At 41.0% G+C, this 21,042-nt stretch overlaps 1 protein-coding gene across 4 annotated transcripts in view; it reads right to left on the bottom strand.

Annotated features, from left to right (window-relative positions):
* ccm2 (CCM2 scaffold protein) overlaps positions 1-21,042 on the bottom strand; it is an 81,383-nt gene that overhangs the window by 19,605 nt on the left and 40,736 nt on the right. For 3 of the 4 annotated variants that reach the window (XM_080192346.1, XM_080192347.1, XM_080192348.1), the window contains exons 2-5: positions 19,817-19,993; positions 13,654-13,737; positions 10,253-10,436; positions 2,602-2,729 (exon numbers count right to left, since the gene is read on the bottom strand). In XM_080192346.1, coding sequence (XP_080048472.1) covers positions 2,602-2,729; positions 10,253-10,436; positions 13,654-13,737; positions 19,817-19,993 — 573 coding nt within the window. The remainder of the gene's footprint in view (positions 1-2,601; positions 2,730-10,252; positions 10,437-13,653; positions 13,738-19,816; positions 19,994-21,042) is intronic. The other variant, XM_080192349.1, reaches the window with a different exon arrangement.

The raw sequence follows: 21,042 nt of genomic DNA, 5'->3' as shown, positions 1-21,042 counted from the left end.
AAAATTAAAAGTGTAGCATAATTTCATGCTAAATTGGCAAGGCAACTGCACAAAGAACGTAAAATGAGGGCACTGGACAGTAGCAAAGATGCAGTTTTGTAAGACACAGTGACAATTATGGGGAATGCAAAAAGGTAGGATTACAATGCTTGGATGTTGACAGTGTGAAGTAAGGCTTGTAATATACGACAATAAAATAGTAGGATATGATGTAATGCCAAAAGATCCCCTGGGCCTGGCCACCCTGACAGTGCTAGCCTGTGCACCCTAGCACTGCCCAAGAGACAAAGTGCCCATGCAAACTGACACTTTGGCACTGCCTATTGGGCAGTGCCAAGGAGGCAGGGCCTGGTGCAATCAGTAGGAGTGGAGGGAGTCTGCTGCCACTCTGCATTGAGATTGGTCTGGGATGCAGGGAGCAACTGGGGCGGGCTTGGGCATTAGGGGGGCTTGCCCAGAAATTGTTGTGGGGAAGCCACAATCAGGTCATTTCTGGAGGGAGGGTGGGGTGCTGGAAGGGCAGCACAGCAAGGGTCCTGGGCTGGCCAGAAAACAGGAGTTTGTTTGGGGCTACTGTGCATGTGCAGAGCTCCAGAACTGTCAAACTCTGGGTGTTGACAGCTCTGCTGCCCTGGGTTTTTTTTAAAAATGAGATTCACAACTGGGACCTCTGCATTGCAGAGCGCAGAGATTCGGGTGAGAAGCTGACCTGTCAGAATTGGCGTGATCTAGGGCAGTTTTGCTGCCATTTCAGCACTTTTGGGAGGATCACTCCACCCCCCGCCTCTACCCAAACTGCAGCTTAATGGAGAAATGCAAGGAACAATCCAAAATAAGACTTCTAAATTGGAAGAGGGCTAATGCAGTGAGATGGGATCTAACAAGGATAAAGTGGAACTGGACATGGAATGTACCTGGCTTTGCCCAAAGAGCAAAAAAAAAGTAGGGAAGCCAAAAATAGGGCTCCCTAGATGACATGGAAGAAAGATTATGATGAAACAAAAAAAGTGCTTAGTGCATGTGCATAGTAAGGTTATAGTGAATACAAGGTCAAACACAATAGGTTGAAAGGCTAGCTGAAGAGGAAGACTAGACTGATAAAAGCAGGGAACCCAAAAAGTATAGAGGAGACAAGTGGAAATTTAGAGACAACAGCATTAAGGAGGTGCAAGATAAGGCTAGAATGAGTTCTTTAATTACTGAGAAACATGGGTCTGATAAATATTGGTAGAAGCAGAGATGGTAGGGGAAGTTAAAAATTGAAGGGGTGGGGTAGCACTGGAAAGGCTGGCTACACTTAAGATAAGTCACCTGGTCCATATGGCTTGCATCGAAGTTTGTCAAAGGAATTGGGGTGGAGTTGGTGGCAGAAAGGGCTGCATTAACTTTAAGCTTCAAGATGTGGCAGAAGTGCTAGAGAACTGGAGTGGCAAACATGATGCCTTTATTTCATGAGGGGTGCAAGGAGTGTCCCTGCAAAACAGAAGGTTGCCAACTTCTGCAACTATTTCTATATTCATAAATGACTGACTTTATGACATTGCTACATGTTACACAAGAAATTACATCCAAGTAAATTTTTAAGCGAGGCCTTAAGGTGCAGTGGTAACACCTTTGCCTCATAACTAGAAGCTCCAATTCAAGTTCCACTCCAGGACTTGATGGCTAAGGAAGGTGCATTCATAATGCTGCCAAACAGGTTACGCAACAACTTGTGAATCCTTTCAGGACGTGTGGCTCCTGGTCAGCCACATGGAAATAAATTGGGAGTCTTTACCACAACATGCATGCAAAAATGTAAGCTGTGACAGCAACTCTGATTTCTTGGTTGGGGGGGGGGGGGGGAAATTTTCTCAGTTGGCTGGTGTGAATATTCAGAAATTGCCTCCTATACATGATCATAGAATCCCTACAGTGCAGGTGGTGGTCATTCAGCCCACCTAGTCTGCACTGACCACAATTCCTATTCCCAAGCCGTATTTCCGTAATGCCACATTTCCCTTGCTAATCCCTGATACTAATGGGCAATTAAGCACGGCCAATCCACCTAACACGCATATCTTTGGATTGTGGGAGGAAACCAGAGCACCTAGATGAAACCCACACAGACATAGGGAGAACATGCAAATCCACAGACTGACTGGAGGTCAGAACTGAACCCAGGCCCCTGGCACTTTGTGACACTGTGCTACACAGTGAAGATCACAGCACTGTGGGTCAGACCTGCCTTTGGGCAGGGGACCAAGATAAAAACCAAGGCTACTAGTCACAATGTGGCCACACCTGAGGGGTGTGAAAACAAAGTATTGCAACTCAAGAAAATAAGTCTGTTCCACAGATATTTTACACTTCCTGTGGGAGAATGACTCTTCCCACTTGCGCATGGTAATGGAATAAATCCTCTACATCAAGTGTTCATTACATCAAATTCGTGGCCAGAAAACAAGATTGAAAGTTATCTCACTAATGGGATTAAATTAAGTGCTTTGAACTTCAGTGCAGTATTTAACTACTTCAAGTATCATGTCACATCACTTAATGTGACACTCGTTTAGATCCAAATCTACAAACATCAAAAACTCAATCTGAACCAAAACTTACTTTGTTTTCTACAACAACCACCACCAGACTACAGGCTTCCATGGTTCCAGCTCCACTTTCTGACACTGACACCTGCATTTTTGTGGAACCTTCAGTGCTCTGACTGGTTGAATTCCCGGATTCATTGGCTGAAAGTAAAACACATATTTGATAATATTTTTGTAGTGTTGAAAAGTCTGTTTTCTTAGAATGAAATTTGTTCAACTCATAAATATTGCATAAAGTGGCTCTGACACAAGTTTAACTGGGATTGCAAATATAGATAAGTGTTGCATGACAAATAAGAACTTCCACCAGGAACAAAATCATGTTTTTAAAATTTTTAACATGAAGGTAAAATCAAATTACTAATGCCAACTTAACACTTGGGGAGGTCAGTGTTTTGTAGCTCAAAGTTGTGTAATTGGGATGCAGTTACCAGGTTTTCATTACTTTTGTCTAACTACAGATAGACAAAGTATTGACCACAGCACAGAACTACAATCACAAATAAATTGTAACAGTCGCGCAACAAATCCTCTTGGGAGGGCATCACACAAATGCTACTATTGAATTTAAATTCACAACTCATCTGAATATGGAATTTGAGTTCTGGGTTACTATTTTCTTGACAGTGTCCCCATTTGAGATTCTTCAGTGAACCACCTCCGCTTTAGTGCAAAGCCCCATCCCCTTCAGAATCTTGCACATTTTAGCAAGATCACTTTCTTGTCCATTAGAACATAGAACATTACAGCGCTGTACAGGCCTTTCCACCCTCGATGATGTTGTGCCAACCTGTGAAAACCAATCTGAAGCTCATCTAACCTACACTATTCCAACATCATCCATATATTTATCCAATGACCATTTAAATGCTCTTAAATGTTAGCGAGTCCACTACTGTTGCAGGCAGGGCTTTCCACACCCTTACTACCGAGTAAAGAACCTACTTCTGATATCCATCCTATACCTTTAAATTGAGGTGTGACAGATATGTTCCCTCATGCTAGCCATCACCATCTGATGTGAAAGGCTCTCATCGTCCATCCCATCTAATCCTCTGATCATCTTGTATGCCTCTATTAAGTCACCTCTTAACCACCTTCTCTCTAACAAAGACAGCCTCAAGTTCCTCAGCCTTTCCTCATAAGACTTTCCCATCATACCAGGCAACATCCTGATTAATCTCCTCTGCACCCTTTCCAATGCTTCCGCATCCTTCCTATAATGCGACGACAAGAACTGTACGCAATACTCCAAGTGCAGCTGCACTAGAGTTTTGTACAACTGCAACATGACCTCATGGCTCTGAAACGCAATCCCTCTATCAATAGAAGCTAACACATGGTAGGATAGAAGATTATTCAAATCTTCCATCCACGCTAATATTTTAGCGCCAACTGCGCGTGCACTTATCTTGTCTATTAACCTTGTGTGGCACCTTCAAAAGCATTTTTGAAATCTAGAATACCACAATTGGTTCCTCTTTATCAGTTACATTTTCAAAAAAATGTCCTCTTTAATAAAGCCATGTTGATGGTTTGATCATAATGATTTTCTAAATGCATTAAAACTTCATTACAATCAGAGTTATAGAGGCTTACAGCATGGAAACAGGCCTTTCGGCCCAACTTGTCCATGTTGCTTTTTTTTTAAAAAAGCACTCAAGCTAGTTCCAATTGCCAGCATTTGGCTCATATTTCTCTATACTCATCTTACCCATGTAACTGTCTAAATGCTTTTTAAAAGACAAAATTGTACCTGCCACTACCACCACCTCTGGTAGCTTATTCCAGACACTTGCCACCCTGAAAAAGAAATAATTGCTTCTCTGGACACTTGTATCTCTCCCCTCTCACCTTAAACCTATGCCCTCTAGTTTTAGACTCCCCTACCTTTGGGAAAAGTTAGTGACTATCTAACTGATCTATGCCCCTCATTATTTTATAGGCCTTTATAAGATCACCCCTCAGCCTCCTATGCACCAGAGAAAAAAGTCCAGTCTATTCAACTTCTCCTTATAACTCAAACCATCAAGTCCTGGGAGCATCCTTGTAAATCTCTTCTGCACTCAAATTTAACAATAGAGTTTCTATTATAAGGTGACCAGAACTGTACACAGTATTCTAAGTGTGGTATTATCAATGTCTTATTAAACTTCAAGGCATCCCAAGTCCTGTTTTGACCAATGAAACCAAATATGCTGAATGACTTCTTCACTATTCTGTCCACCTATGACTCCACTTTCAAGCAGCTATGAACCTGTACCCCTAGATCTCTATTCTGTAACTCCCCCCAATGTCTTATAACTAAATAAGTCCTGCACTAGTTCAGTCTACTAAAATGCATCACCTTGCAGTTATCCAAATTAACTCCACCTGCCATTTGTCAGCCCACTGGCCCAATTGATCAAGATCCCATTGCAACCTGAGATAACCTTCAATGTCCACTATGTCACCAATCTTGGCATCATCTGCAAACTTACTAACCATACCTCTTATATCAATGATTTGGCTGACAATATAGACAACAGACAGTGGACCCAGCACTGATCCCTGAGGCACATTGCTGGTCAGAGGCCTCCAGTTTGAAAAAGCCCTCTACAACCACCTTCTGGCTTCTGTCATCAAATTTTGTATCTAATCACCTCACCCTGGATCCCAGAAAAGATTAGTAAAAATTCCAGCATTTCCCCACTATCAAACTCTCACAAATAGGGTTACATTTTCTAACTTGCAATTTATTGGGATCATTCTTGATTCTGGCAAACTTAGGAAAATCATAACCAATACATCCATTTTCAAAACCCTCAGACATATGCTATTTCGTCCTGAAGATTTAACAATTTTAGTCCTTTTTTCACCCCCTCTGCTGACATTGATTACCTTCAGTTCCTCACTCTTATTAGCTCCTTTGTTACCCTTTACTCTGGTGTGATGCACGTCCTTTGTAGGGAAGGCATAAAGATTTGTTAAATCACTCTGCAATTTCCTTGTTCCCCATAATTTCTTCTATTGTTCCTTCCAAGAGAGCAACATTTAGCTTAGCAAGTCATCTTATTATTACACTTGCAAAAGCTTGTTTATTCATTTTTTTTTCCTTTAACCAACTTTTTGGTCACACTGATTTCAAAAAACAGAAAAGAGGCAGGAGGAAGCAGTTCAGCCCTCCGAGCCTGCTCCACCATGAATTTGATTGTTAGCCATGATCAAAATGAAATCACACATTCCTTTAGCACTAAGGGTTTTATTCAATTTCTTGAAATCACAACATTTGGGCTTCAATTATTTTCTGTGGTAGCAAATTCCACAGATTCACTCTATGGGGTAAGGCATTTCTCCTCACCTCAGTCTGAAAATATTTACCCCTTATCCTCAAACTATGACCCCCTTCCATTGGGAATATTTTCTCTCAAGCAACTCTAAATCCTATTAGAAGTTTATAGGGTTCTATGAGAACCCCACTCACTCTTTGAAACTCCAATGAATATAAATCTTGGCCTTGGTTCATGAGACACCAACTATTCCAGGAATCAGCCTGCCGCCTTCACTGCACTCGCTCTATAGCAAGGACAACCTCCCTCGTAAGGGCACAAAATTCCAGGTGTGGCTTCGCCAGTGTCCTGTACAATTGCAGTAAAACATCCTTTCATATACTCAAATCCTCTATAATGGCCAACATCCCATTTGCTTTCTTTACTACCGGCTGTACTTTTGCATTGTGACTAATACATGAGAACTCTAAGGTCTCACTGAGTGCCCACCCCTCCAAGTAATAGTCTGCCTTCCTATTATTGCTACCAAAAAGTGGATAACCTCACATTTATCCACATCTGCCATATACATGCCCCTCACTCTGCCTGCCCAAATCACACTGAAGCATCTCTGTATCCTCCCACCCAATTTATCCTTAGGCTTATGCCCTTTGCAACACTAATTATAAATTATCTTTTAACCCAATAGCCTTAATTTCTTTAGATGATTTTATTGGGAGTTTGTATTTTTAAAGAGAATATATTGCTGTTAACATTTGGAATTGTTGAACATTGAATTGACTGGGGGGGGGGGGGGGGGGGGGGGGGGGGGTTAAATCTGCCATCCTTCTAGGGCGGGGTAGGTGTGGGAAGATGTGGCAGTGCGGACTCATTGGGCCGAAGGGCCTGTTTCCCTTGCTGGGATGTTCTTTGTTCGGCTTACATGCGACTCCGGATTCACAACAATGTATTTGACTATTAAATGGCCTAGCATGCCACAGGCCAAGCCAGTGACATACACATCAATGAATATAAAAAAATTACAGCACATATCTAAATGCACAATATAAAAAAATGTGCTCGAGATCAAATCTATACTGCAGATAGATGATCAGCAGGTGAAGGAGGTTGGGAAATGAATAATCCAGAGTAAACAATCTTTCAAAAGACAGCCAGAATGGAAGAGGTGGTAACTGCCTTGATAAGGCCAATATTGAGCGAAAAAATTTTAATTCAGAAGTAATAGCGTTGGGTGGGTGGAGATGAGGGTGGTGGAAATATTTTATAGCCACCCCCCCCTCCCCCCAAACAGTTCCATTACCAGACAGAGCATTAAGGAAGAAACAATGTAATAATTCTGGTCTGGTCTGTATGAAAGCTAATCAAATTGGTAAAGATAGTTTGGAAATATCTTTGTGGAATGGTTTTGTGACAGTTTCCTGGAACAGAATGTTTTGCATCCATTCAGCGTAAAGCTATTTAAATTGTGCACTGAGGCAGGGTTAGTTAATAACCATATAGTAAAAGATTAATCTGGCTGAAAATATAATTTGAATTTCATTTGAAGTTTGAAATTCCAAAACAAAAATCTAAATAATATGCTTGAGGGGCAAAGGCTGTTTGGACTAAGACTAAAAAGCATGTTTTCTGGCTCGGCAACTCTGGAGTGGAAGCTGCTCAAGCTGCAAACAATTCCCACAGATAAGTCTGACCAGGCTGCATTGAATTCCACAAACTCCCACATTACAGTCCATAGAACCATACAACTCCTAACCAGATTCATATTTACCATGGCTTATCCATCTAACCTACACATCTTGGTCAAATATACCCAACTTGCACATTTTTGGACTGTGGGAGGATACTGGAGCACCTGGGAGAAAGCCCATGCAGACATGGGGAGAATGTCAGTCAAGGCTGGAACCGAACTTGGATCCCTGACACTGTAAAGTACCAGTGCTAACCACTGTCAGTCACCAGATGCCCTGCCAGGTCTGTCCAATCTTAAGTTAACCAGCTATTTAGTAAATTAATAGCAAGTTGCAGACTTCTAGCTTGGAAACACCAACAGTTATTGGAGGCAGAAAAGCAGCATTGCCTCTCTACTAAATTCCCAATTTAGCACTCAGTTCACAAAGTGCTGTTTCCAGGTGACAATGCTCACCAATACCTTGCCTTGTACGTCCTATTAAAATCATTTCTATCCCGCCAAAATCTATTTCATACTCTTGACATCAAATTTAATCTGCCATACATCTGCCCAATCCATCAAACTGTTTTCATTACCCTCACAATAGTCCCAATTTGGGTCATTTGCACATTGTTATGCATATCCAAGTCTTGTCATTAGTATACATCTAGAAATCAATGGTCTGGGTTCTGACACGTGGGGAACATCACTGTATACCTTCCTCCAATCCAAAAACAACTGCTTATCACTCAACAAACTTTGACCTCCAAAAGACAAAATATCACAATATACACATCAAGTGAGCTGGTACCTCCTGAAAGTAGTAGCTGGCAGACAAGAGAAACACAAGGAATAATGTATTTCACTTTGCCCTCAGTCTACTTGTTGCAAATGCATTTGAAGAATTAGGAGTGACCACAGGACATCTTCCATTATAGCATGAAAACATGCCATACAACAGGTGGGATAGAAAGGACGTGGATTTAGCAACTAAAATTTAGGCATCCATGAAGCACTGCAGACCAAGAGCAATAAACCATTTTACCACAATCTTATGGCCCAGCATAGCCCTCAAATCTTCCAGCACCACTGAACCAGATATCATTGAGGCATTTAGAACTCCTAGCACAAAGTGCACCCAAATATGAAAGACTAAAGCACACTATTCTAACAACCAATATATTGATATTTGAATTATTCAGCACCTTTAAATATCCAAAGTACTTCATTGGGTTGATCATGGAAACCTGACATCACAAGAGGAAGAACCAAGTGACTAAAAGCCTGCTCAAAAAGAGCAGCATCAAGAACAAGGTTGTGACCTAACTATAGGAAATTTCTGCTCATCCTATACGGGATTGTCAGTTACGCAACAAGAAAGAATAGACACAGCAAAGAGGTCGACAGGGTTGCAAAGTAACAGCAAAGCCCAACACGTGAGTACAAAAGATGGGAGCGAAGGATTCACAAACATCTGCCAGAAATATTCAATGGATAATCCCCAGATGGATCCTGTGATACCCACCAGATACTAATGTTCAGCCAGCTCAATTCATTATACATTAGCTGCACTGTATAAACTGTGATGACAACATCCTAGCTATACCAAAAGCCTGTGCTCTAGCTAAACTATTTCAGTGCAGTTAAAGCATCAGCATTACCCAGCAGTAAATGAAACTGTTCAGGTTCTCTTATCTGCCAAAAAGACAAAATCCAACATAAGCAATTCCCACCTATTCTTTGTAATCAAGAGAATCACGTGGATGGCACCTTCTACAGCACTACCAAGTGCAACTTGTTGAAAACCCATTCACAAAGGTTCAGTTTGGTTCTGCGCAGTAAGAAGTCTCAGAACACCAGGTTAAAGTTTAACAGGTTTATTTGGTAGCACAAGCTTTCAGAGTGTCACTCCTCCTTCAGGTGAGTGAGGAACCGTGTTCACAAACAGGGCATATGTAGACACAAACTCAATTTACAAGATAATGGTTGGAATGCAAGTCTTTACAGGTAATCAAGTCTTAAAAGATACCGATTATTGAATGGAGAGAACGTTAAGCACAGGTTAAAGAGATGTGGAGTGTCTTCTGCCAAGACTGAGATTTTGCAAGCCGTGGGGGTTACAGATTGTGACGTGAACCCAAGATCCCAACCGAGACTGTCCTCACATGTGCAGAACTTGGCTATTAGTTTCTGCTCAACAATTCTGCATTGCCAGGGGAGATGGCCAGTGACCATCTTGAGTTTGGTTCTGCCAGGACCATGTGTATCCAGGCCCCAATGGAGTTTAAGCAGACAAAAAGCCAAATTCTGGGGCGGGAAGAGAAGGGGACAGTAAATTGCTTTAACATCAAGTTAGTATTTGACAAGATGTGACATGAAGGAGCTCCAATAAAGATTGAAATCAAAGGTTTGGAGAAATTTTCCACTGACTGAAATCATAGCCAGCAGAAAGAAATATGGTTGCCTCACTCCAGTAGCAAAGGACATTTAATTAGGTCAAAAATCATCAACATACATGCACAAAGGATAATTCTTTAAAATGCCATTTCCACTTCTAAATTTAGGTGCCATGTGACAAAAGCAGGACAATCATTTTGGTATCTTTTCACAATCTAAATATGCAAAGTGTGCGGAAGCTCCAAGAAGTTCTCATAAAACACATTTTTTCCTGCCCCAAAAGCCAGGATGAAAGATGACATTCTTTCCACCAATATGCTACAACTTACCAGTTTTGAAAATGACCAGGTGAAGGGAATCATCTCTGATGTAAGAGACTGCTGCAATGTCATGGATTGGAACTCTGAGGATAATTTCTTCTCCATCTCGCCATACCAGTTTAATATTGTATGCGGACACACTAATCACTGCATCTTGATCTTGTGTTAGCGGCCCTGGGAGCTGATGTGCCCTCTTAAAAGATAGATCACTTATTATTTGAAGTAAATTTTCCAACATACCATTATTATATCTGACAAGACAATTTCTGTTCAAGAACTAAATTTAAATCAAGCTACCAATGTCAGCAGCATTAAGTATAGTTAGCTCTCAATTTCATCAAGTAGGGAATGCAAGTTCAGGTGTTACATACAGTAATGGTCCCAAAAAAAAATTCAAGCCAACTAAATCAGCAACATTTTTCCAGTGCCTTACGCAACATCAAAATCTCCCAAAGCATTTGACTGCACAATATAGGAAATGCAGCAACACAAAGCAAGACACCAAACAACAAGATCAAATGACCACGTATGTTAGTGATATTGATCAAAATTTAAAATGCTCACAACACTAGGAGAACCCCTTACTTTGACAAATAGGGTATCTTTCATATCCATCCTAGTGGAAAGTTAGGACATTAGTTAGTAACACTTCCAATAGAGCAATATGCTCTCAGTACTGTCTTGAAGCGACAATCAAGATCTCCACAGTGAAGCTTAAATCCATGGCCCGACTCAAGGGGGCAAGTATGTGACTACTAACTGTCAGACTCAAAAAAATTCAGAAGCTTTATCAAGGAATCTGAACCACAGAAGTCAAATCAGAGTGTGGCATGGTGGCAAGCACTGCTGCCCAGTGCCAGGGAGACTGGTTTGACTTCTGGCTTGGGCCAGTCTGTATGGAGTCTGCACATTCTCCTCATGCCTGCACGGGTTTCCTCCAGGAAAGATGTGTTGGTTAGGAACATTGAGGGTGAATTTAGCATGGCCAATGTACCCAAACAGGTGCTGGAGCGTGGTGACTTGGGGGGATTTTCACAGTAATTTCATTGCAGTATTAGTGTAAGCCTACTGGTGACAATATGATTTTAACCATTCTGAGCAAAGAAATAAATTAAGAAAAATAAATTGACCACAGTGAATTGGGTCGAGCAATGTGGATGAGTGGGAAATTTAAGGAAGCCTTTAGTATAAGCCAAAATCAGTAATTAGCTCATTAAAAGTTCCACTGCTGCAGTTAAACAGCTTACAGCATCAAGTTAAAAGAAAAAGGCTTGCACAAAATGGAAGAAATCAAACAGCATTTTAAAAAAAATTAGGAATGGTGTACACATGTGCTCACAGTGGGCCTATTAAATATAGACGCACAATAATGTAGATAAGGCAATAAGAAAATGGCATTTGCATCCATCACAGGAGATAAGAAAGTGAGCAAAATGTCAGTAGTTTTGTTTACTGTTATATGGAATAAATAATGGAACTTAGACATCTCCAATACATGACAAGGGCATTAAAACAGGTGGGGAAATTTCATGCCTTTTTCATGATTTTCCAAAGCCTCTCATTTGAGAGTTTTACCTATGGTAGGAAAAGTGAGGCATGACTCTACTGTTTAAGCAGGGAAAGAAAAATCACAAAATTGTAGACCTTAGTTCAAAGTGTCAGCTGTGTGGAATGAGTGACAGATTGACTTAAAATCTTAGCTGATTAGAGTCAGTGTAAATTTGGAAGGCTACTCTAAATGGAATTATTTTTGAAGAGAGCATCACTGCTGTGATCAGGGTTGGCATCTATAATGGACTTCAGAACATATTACAGATGTGTAGATATGGAATTGGAAACAGCCTTGTGATAGTCAGTAACTTGTTGGAAGCTGGGACAAAGTATGGATAAAAGGGTATACATTCCAATTAAAACAGACATCAGCAGTTCACAATATAATGAAAACAACAATTCATAACTAACAGTCCAGGAAAGAGGAGGGCAATGCATTAAGGTGCAGATGCAGTGGCAGTACAGCCACCCAGTTGCAAGAGGGCAAAAAGGTTCCAGGAGAGGATCTCATCACTGGATGTTGGATTAAATACAAAGCTTAAGCATGAATGCAAAGTTAAAAACCATTCATCTTTTCAGCATTAACCCAGTTGGACCAGGACTGTTGCAGCCCCACAAAAGGAGAGTCTGAGAAATGCACGGTCAGCTGAAGAAAATTCTGGACAACTAGCATTTCTGGATTTTGAAGTTCTAGACTGGGAGGCTGCATTGTACATACAGGAGCAATCTTTCTTTCATTTTGAGCTTTTTCACCCTGGTTTTTGGTTCTTCTTAGGCCGAGGGCAAATTCACCCACTGCCCCTTGCACCGCACTGTATCACTAGCTTTATATGTTATAGCAAAAGGAAGTTATGCTTCAGTTGTAAAGTGCTATGGTCAGGCCCTGAGCTTGAGTACTGCATTCAGAAAGGAAATACTGGCTGTAGATGGGGTACAATACAGATTCAGCACAACAAGGCATGTGAGGATTGGCTTTCATCTCTTGCATTTATATGGCTGATGGGTAATCCAAGTTGCTTTCAATTAAAGGAACTTTACAGAGAACCTATTTGCTCTGTGGAATTCTGAATAAGCAGGCACAATTTTAATCAGCACTTGTCCATTCAAGATGAAATCAGGTAGCACTCTTTCATACAAAAAGAGTAATAGAAATCAGGAATTCGCTCCCAAAAAAGGCTGTGAAAGTTAACTGAAATTTAGGAGGTTTTTAAAAAGTCAAATGTTTCAAAAGGATACAAATTAAAAAGGTGGTGTAAATGAATCTGGAGGAATAGATCAGCCAGATTAATTGAATAATGGAACTGCCTTGAAGTAGTGAGTGGGTCGCAACCCTCAGCCCTTTATGGGTGTTACCCAGGAGAGAAAGCACAAAGTGTTTTTAAATCTGGACAGCTATTCAGTGACTGTGGACACATCTGCATCTACTATGGCTGAGAGCAGGGTAGAGCTAATTTGTAATGCACTTTGGGGTTAGACAGCACAATGACATATGATAAATGATAATGTATAATACACTTATGGAACCACATCCCAGCAAAGAGTTAATACCTCAAGAGATAAAGAACTTTTAATAAAGGTTCATCAAGCAGCATGACAAACAAGGCTATTTCCAAATTAGTTTGCATTTTTAAGTACATTTTAAACCAAGTGAAATTTAGTGTGGCTTTATCACCAGCATTCCATCTACTGGTAAAAATATCACTATCACGTGCAGATTTACAACAGTGCATCTTAGTCTAAATCATGACTCAACATGTGAGCACTCAAAATTCCAAGCTTTGACTTTCTGTACCAGGTAGGCCTCGCTCTATTCCTAAGTAACCATCCCAAGCATTACCCATTAATGTAGCATTACTCACCCTTGCATTATCCAACAAGTGCAATATCTCAGTTCGGCTGGATGGATTCAGGTACCCAGGCACTGAAGTGAGCTGCCCTAAATACTGAAAATAAAAGGACTGTTAATCAAGGCAATTAAAAAAATCCATGGATTTGTTCAATGTAGGCAAATAAAATTCAAATTATGAAAGCACAAAAATGAATAGTGAACAATCCAAGTAACATCTACAGACATTCAACAGCAGTTTTAACAGAAGACTGCATATTCATTTATATTTGAAAAGGCACAAGGACGTACATGGTATAACTTAAGCAATTTTACTTTACTTGTAGTAAGTTCTCAAATTTGATTACTTGCTTCAAAAATGTTGACACCAAGACAGTCAACTACCTGGTTTTCTAGATAGCTCTAAATACACTCTTGAAAACTGGCACATTTCAATCCAGATATCACAATGGTGATAATGCATCCCTGAGGATGTATCCCAATCTTACGAATGAATTGAACATTCAGAATGACTGCAATCATTTGGGAACAAGTGAAATGAATTGCAGACAAGAAATTTAGATTACATTTTGTACATAGATATTGTTTCAGTGCCAAAACATACCAGGATGTTCCCCTGACCTGAAGGAATAATTCTAGGCAGAATTCCTTTTAAAAGGTTTGCTTTAGCAATCAGATTTCAGAGTGCCACTTGCTGAATTATGTAACAATATTCTGTAAACTGTTGTAAAAAAAAAGGAACAAAAACAACTTAATTTTGGGATTAGAATTTGCTGTAGCAGGGCATCTAGGAATCTGTCATTAGAGATGCCCTTGCATTTTTTATTGCCCAAAGTTGCAAAGTGAACCAGGGTTTTGGGATCAGACTAAATAAGCAACCAAAAAGGATCTGCCTTGGTTGATGAGATGTAAAGATTGGGAAATAGACAAAGGAAGGTTCGAGAAGGAAGATAAATTAAATGCCAAATCAGGTAAAGAAAACAAACTACAGCAGGGGACAGAAACACTGAATTGAGACAAAAAAAATTAAAAGTCAATTTTAAAATCTGACTTTTAAAATCTTCCAGTACAATCTGACTGAACAATTTTAGTATCAGAGAGGTTGATCTGCAATTAATATTTGTACATTAAGAAATGGTACTCCTGTTCTAATACAGCAACTTAACGTAATTAATGTGAGGCAAGAGCAAAACATCACTTTCACAGATTACGAGAGAATAAGAACATAAGAAATAGGAGGAGTAGGCCATCTAGCCCCTCGAGCCTGCCCCGCCATTCAATAAGATCATGGCTGATCTGTCATGGCTCGTTTCCACATTCCCGCCCTCTCCCCATAACCCTTAATTCCCTTGCCTATCAAAAACCTATCAACCCGCGTCTTAAAAATATTGAGCGAGGCAGCCTCCACCACTTCAACAGGCAGAGAATTCCAGAGATTCACCACCCTTTGAGTGAAGAAGTTCTTCCTCAACTCCGTTCTAAACCGCCCCCCCTTTATCCTGAGGCTGTGCCCTCTAATCATACTGTCCTTTGAACAGGAAGAGCCTCTCCACCTCTATCCTATCCATTCCATTCAACATCTTATACGTCTCAATGAGATTTCCCCTCATTCTTCTAAACTCTAACGAGTACAAGCCTAGTTTATTCAGCCTCTCCTCATAGTTCAACCCCCTCAACTCTGGAATCAGCCTAGTAAACCTCCTCAGCACTCCAAGGCCAAAATATCCTTGCATAAGTGCGGCGACCAAAACTGCACACAGTACTCCAGCTGCGGCCTCAGCAGTGCCCTGTACAGTTGCAGCAAGACCTCCCTACTTTTATATTCAATCCCCCTCACTATGAAAGCCAGCATCCCATTCGCCTTCCTGACCACCTGCTGCACCTGCAGGCTGGGTTTTTGCGACTCATGCACAAGGACCGAGGTCCCTCTGCACCGTCACATGCTGCAGTTTTTCGCCATGTAAGTAATAGTCCTTCCTACCATTATTCCTACCAAAGTGGACAACCTCACATTTGCCAACATTAAATTCCATTTGCCAGTTCCTGGCCCATTCGCCCAGCCTATCGAGATCCTTCTGCAGACTCTCCACACCTTCCGCACAATTTGCCGTTCCACCAATCTTGGTGTCATCAGCAAATTTCAACACCATACACTTGGTTCCCTCCTCCAGATCATCTATATAAATGGTGAATAGCTGAGGCCCCAGCACCGACCCCTGGGGCACTCCTAATCACCAACCACCAATCCGAATAGCACCCATTGACCCCCACTCTCTGCCTCCTATTTGACAGCCAATCCTCTATCTACGCTAACACCCTACCCCCAACTCCATGCCCCCTGACGTTCTGCAATAAGCTCATGAGGCACCTTGTCAAACACCTTCTGAAAAATCAAGACAGACCACATCCACCGCCCTAGACACATGCTCATAGAACTCCAATAAATTCGTCAGACACGACTCCCCCTTAACGAAACCGTGCAGCATCTGCTCTACCAAACAATTCTCCTCAAGGTGCCTCACTATTTTCTCCTTGATCACGGATTCTAACATTTCTCCTACAACAGATGTTAAACTAACCGGCCTATAATTCCCCGCCTTTTGCCTGCCACCCTTCTTAAACAACGGCATAACATTAGCCGTTTTCCAATCTTCCGACACTTCCCCGGAATCCAGCGACATTTGGAAAATAATCACCAAGGCATCCACTATCACCTCCACCATTTCCTTCAGAACCCTTGGATGCATTCCATCCGGTCCTGGGGACTTGTCCACAATCAGTCCCTCCAGTCTGTCAAGCACCGCCTCTCTAGTAACAATAATGTCATTCAGGCCCTCCACTCCTGCCATCTTTCCATCGCTAACACCCAGCAAGTTATTCACGTCCTCCTCCGTGAAGACCGAAACAAAAAAGTGGTGCAACTTGGACAGGAACCTTTGGCTATTTTACGTTTGACTAGACATCTATCCCTCACCTGAAGTTGCTGCACCATTTATGCATAATAACAGAAAGCAACATTACCCTCACCATTGTTTTGGCAGCACTGTGGCTCACAACAATGTTAGGAAGCAACAATGCTGAGTGACTCATGCAACGACTTATTTCAATATATCCAAGCATCTGGTGTGAAATTCAAACCAGGCCAATTTAATGCACTTCCGCATTTAAATAGACTTCCAAAATATATTTTTAAACATCAAAAGACAACTACAGAACAGAATTTACATCTCATCTTATATCAGTACTTGTATGAGAGACCTCACCTTTTTACCATGGAAGAACATTTATTGAGCACCTGAGGTGGTCATTAAGTTGCTTTTAAATGTTATTTTTCCATGTTGCCTTGAGTTTTCACTTCTAGCAGCTTTAGTAATGCAGTGGGTTTATTCATTCTTGGAATATGGATATCACTGACAAGGCCAGTATTTACAACCCATCTCCAATTGTCTGAGGTAGTGGTACTGAGCTGCACCTTGAACCACTGGAGTCCACATCAATCTCACGCCTAAAGCAAGGTGGCAACAAAGTGGGTTTCCAAGGTATTGGAACATTTGTGCTCATGAAATGCTTTAGACTGCATATCTGTGGTGTTCATCAGGAAAAATGCATTATAACAAAATATTTTCAGCTCAGTTGAGTCAAGCCAAAAAAAGTGGATACTTCACCTCCAGCACCAACATTTTAACATCCACAGGACAGCTTTGTTGAGAAGTTAACTAGATAGAAGAATCATAGAATCCCTACACTGAAGGAGGCCATTCAACCCATCGAGTCTGCACTGACCACAACCCCACCCAGACCCCTATTCCAGTAACCACAGACGTTTACCCTGCTAATCCCCTGACATTAGGGTCAATTTAGCATGGCCAATCAACCTAACCAGCACATCTTTGGACTGAGGGAAAACCAGAGCACCCGGAGGCAACCCATGCAGACACAGGAAGAATGTCATGAGGCTGGAATTCAACTCATGTCCCTGGTGCTGAGGGGGTAGCAGTGCTAACCACTGCCACCATGCTGCCCTAGACAAGTGCCCCAAACAGGGTAAGGGGCAGAGTTGGAGTGGCTAGAAATTAGGATAGACTTCATTGCTGTCAGATTTCCACTCCTGAAAAAAAAAAACAATTGACATGCCAAAAATTTGTCTTGCACTCAGAACACTACGCCAAGAATAACAATGCAAAAAAAAAGGGAAAAAACAGAATGAGAAGAAAGTTTGTGCTGATTGATTGGCAGAGGTGTTGCCATGGAAGATACAGCAAAGGATCATTCAAAATCAGGCAGCTGGATTCAACTGTCAAAGCACTGCCCTGAGAACGAGTCAGCAAATGGTTGTCACTATTTAGTTGAAACAGGTGCAATGGATATACATGTTCCTTGCAGACAGAACAAGGCCCCCATGTATTAATAGATATAGCTTTCAGTACACAAGTGCGCTGCACTGGGTACTTTGGGCATTGATCTGATCAAAACACTTAACCACAGGATGCCTTTTATACTATTTTGTTGCCGCAATAGGGAGCATGTTTAGCAAATAGCTTGGGCCCTATTTAAAGATTGGTTTTTAAATTGGCGATGTAGCATGTGGAACTTTAAGAATCCCAATGTGATATTGGCCTGTGAAAGTAAGCCATGGTATATAACACCTGGCAGATTTCTCAACTAGTAAAATTTGAGAAGCTCATTTGCTGTGCCATTATCAAGGTTGCTGTAAAGAGGACCGGAGCCATTTGCTCACCATACAAGCTTGATGCTGATATGGTGCAAAGGCATCCTACCTTAAGCACAATTTTCATGAGTTTGCATAATAAATCATGCAAACTCATGAACAGGCTTGTAGCCATCACTTGCAGTCTTGAAAAGTGCCCAGTCTAGTTCAGATTACCCAAGAAAGGCAAGGGATCAACAACTTTCAGCAGTAGATGAAGCTAGATATTTCATGCCACCGGTATGCAGTAGCAACAAGTGGCATTTGTCATCAATAGTTGTTGAGCCAAAAAGACATTTTACCTAGTATACAAATGAGCAGTATGGCATATGAATTAACACAAGGGTAATACCATGCATGTCAACCCTATGTCCCAAAAGCTAGCCGGTCATATCAAACAATGTCCTAACAGCAAAGTACAGACCATACCTAACCAGGCTTTATTTGTAAAACTCAAGTGTCCAATATTAGGTGCGATTCAGTAATTGGACAACATAATCCTCAGAGCTGAGTGTTAATCTGACAATTTAAGATTCAGTTGGGCACAGTGTGGTACATTATAGTAATATATGTAGCTTCTGATGTACATCAAAGTCAGTTCTTTACAGACAGAAAGAACATGCACAAACATTGCGCCTGTTTAAGTGACAGCCATTTAGAACAAAGTACAGCACAGGAACAGGCCCTTTGACCCTCTAAGCCAGTGCCAATCGTGATGCCCTAAAATTTGTTGGTTAATTTCTCAGAACAAAGCCTTGAAGATACAGGGTCAAGTTGCCTTTCAAATTAAAATTTCAAACAATGCTTGGCAGTTAACTTCAGGCAACAAAGAGTGCATTCTCCATGACAATGCCTCTATCAGAGTCCACTTATCAATCATCATAGGTTGTTGCTTTCCTCTTAATATTGGTGGTGTCTTGAGTGCACGATGAAAAGTTTTGACATCTCTATCAACAATGCTCAAGTTTTGTACTACCAAATTACTTCATCCCTCAACTGCTGTAAATACGGTGGGCAGCTCCTACAGTTTGCCCAGAAACAACAGATGTACCCTGCATAAAGAAAACACATTTCCCTATCCTGAATGTGAACTCCATGATTTGGAAAGAAAATAGAGAAAGGATGGACAGAAGTTCTGTCCCAATGCACAAACGCTGCTGACAGCTCTTAATTATGACTAAAAATTCAAATGAATCAATCTGAATTATTCTGCAACAATTCCATTCCTTGGTAGGCATCAATAAACGATCAGCAAGCCCCTCCCAAAAAAAAAAGCAAGTCCATTCATGCAATACAATGCACACAAATAGGATGTGCAGAAACAATGAGCTGCATCTGTTAAAAGGCACCATGTGCAAAGGCATTTCAATTTATGGGTGTATGGTATAGATTTCCAAGTAATAGTAAATTTAAAAGCACCAAGTTATAAGACAAGCATCAAGGTAAAGCTTCAAGTTTGCAGTTCTACCTTTACTTCCTTTTCAATGTAATCATTCAAAAGAATTTCTGGGTCAACTTTGTGATCCGGCAAGGCCAGAGTAACTGTATGCAAGGGTCTTCGTTCTGTAACCTTCTCTTGTGCCTTCTTATCACGCCCCTTCTCTCCTTTCAGGAAAACACGCTTAAATGGTGACACGATTCCAGGCTACAAACAAAAGCATAGGAGCTGCAGTTAAACTTAAGTCTTGCAAAATCAAATTGCCAAATGCATTGCAAAAGGAGGCTTAACATGAGGCTACCTGGCATTAAATCAGAAGCTAGTGGACTTCAAGTTGTGTGGTGTCATAATACAATTACAGCATCACAGAATATCAATTTAGTTTTAATGTGGCAAAAGAAAACAATGATATTTAGGTCCTTGGTAGCGCAGCTATTTAGTGACAATCAAGATTTGCACAGGTTCTACTTTAGTCCCAAACCCTGACATGCATTTCTTTTTTTAACCAAGTGTGTTTGGTGTGAAATCTGAAATTAAATTTGGTTTCCTCTTGAATCCATAAAGTTCACTTCCATTTTTTAAAAGATGACCATGCCAAGAATTAAATCATTACATCAAAACCCATGGACAGAAAATAGAGTGGAACACAGCTCATATCTAGTAATAGAAGCGGAAAATTAAGAACTTTAGCATGAGCGTTGATCAGGCAGATGCTTCAGCCAGACACTTAGCAGCTAAGAAAATTGGAGATTAGTGCAAAATTCCTGAGGGAGAGGAGAGGTTAAGATATCTTTGAGAATCCTAAGACAGCAAAGAGGTCAAGGAGTGGCCAGGAACCAGACAGGAATGGTGAATTCTCCAGACATCATGGGGAAGCCAGGCGGAGAACAAAGTTACTACAGCCATTTACATAATGGTAGAAAAGCCTTTGGACATTGGCTGTTCTCTTGTACTGCTACCACATCAGCTTATCCAAAGTAAAAACTTTTCCCCTTTTTATAAAGCAAAATGTACGGCAAGAATGGTACAGTAACAGAACAAGATGAGTAGACAAGTCCCATTAGCTTGGTTTAAACAGCACTGTTTCAGCAGTGAGGGAGTTCAAAGCATTGAGCAGTTTCCAATTTGGTAGAACCATCTAGGTGAAAATTAAAGCAGTGGTGAAGTTTGGTGATCAGGAATACACAGTTCTCAAACATGTAGATCAAGATGTTTTCAATATTGAGAGGGAGCCTCAAGCATAGACAGACAGGAAA

Source organism: Carcharhinus amblyrhynchos, chromosome 7 (assembly GCF_965287045.1).
Source record: "Carcharhinus amblyrhynchos chromosome 7, sCarAmb.v2.hapA, whole genome shotgun sequence".
Lineage (NCBI taxonomy): Eukaryota > Metazoa > Chordata > Chondrichthyes > Carcharhiniformes > Carcharhinidae > Carcharhinus > Carcharhinus amblyrhynchos.
The sequence above is the reverse complement of the archived record's forward strand: the minus strand, read 5'-3'. Positions and strand labels throughout refer to the sequence as shown.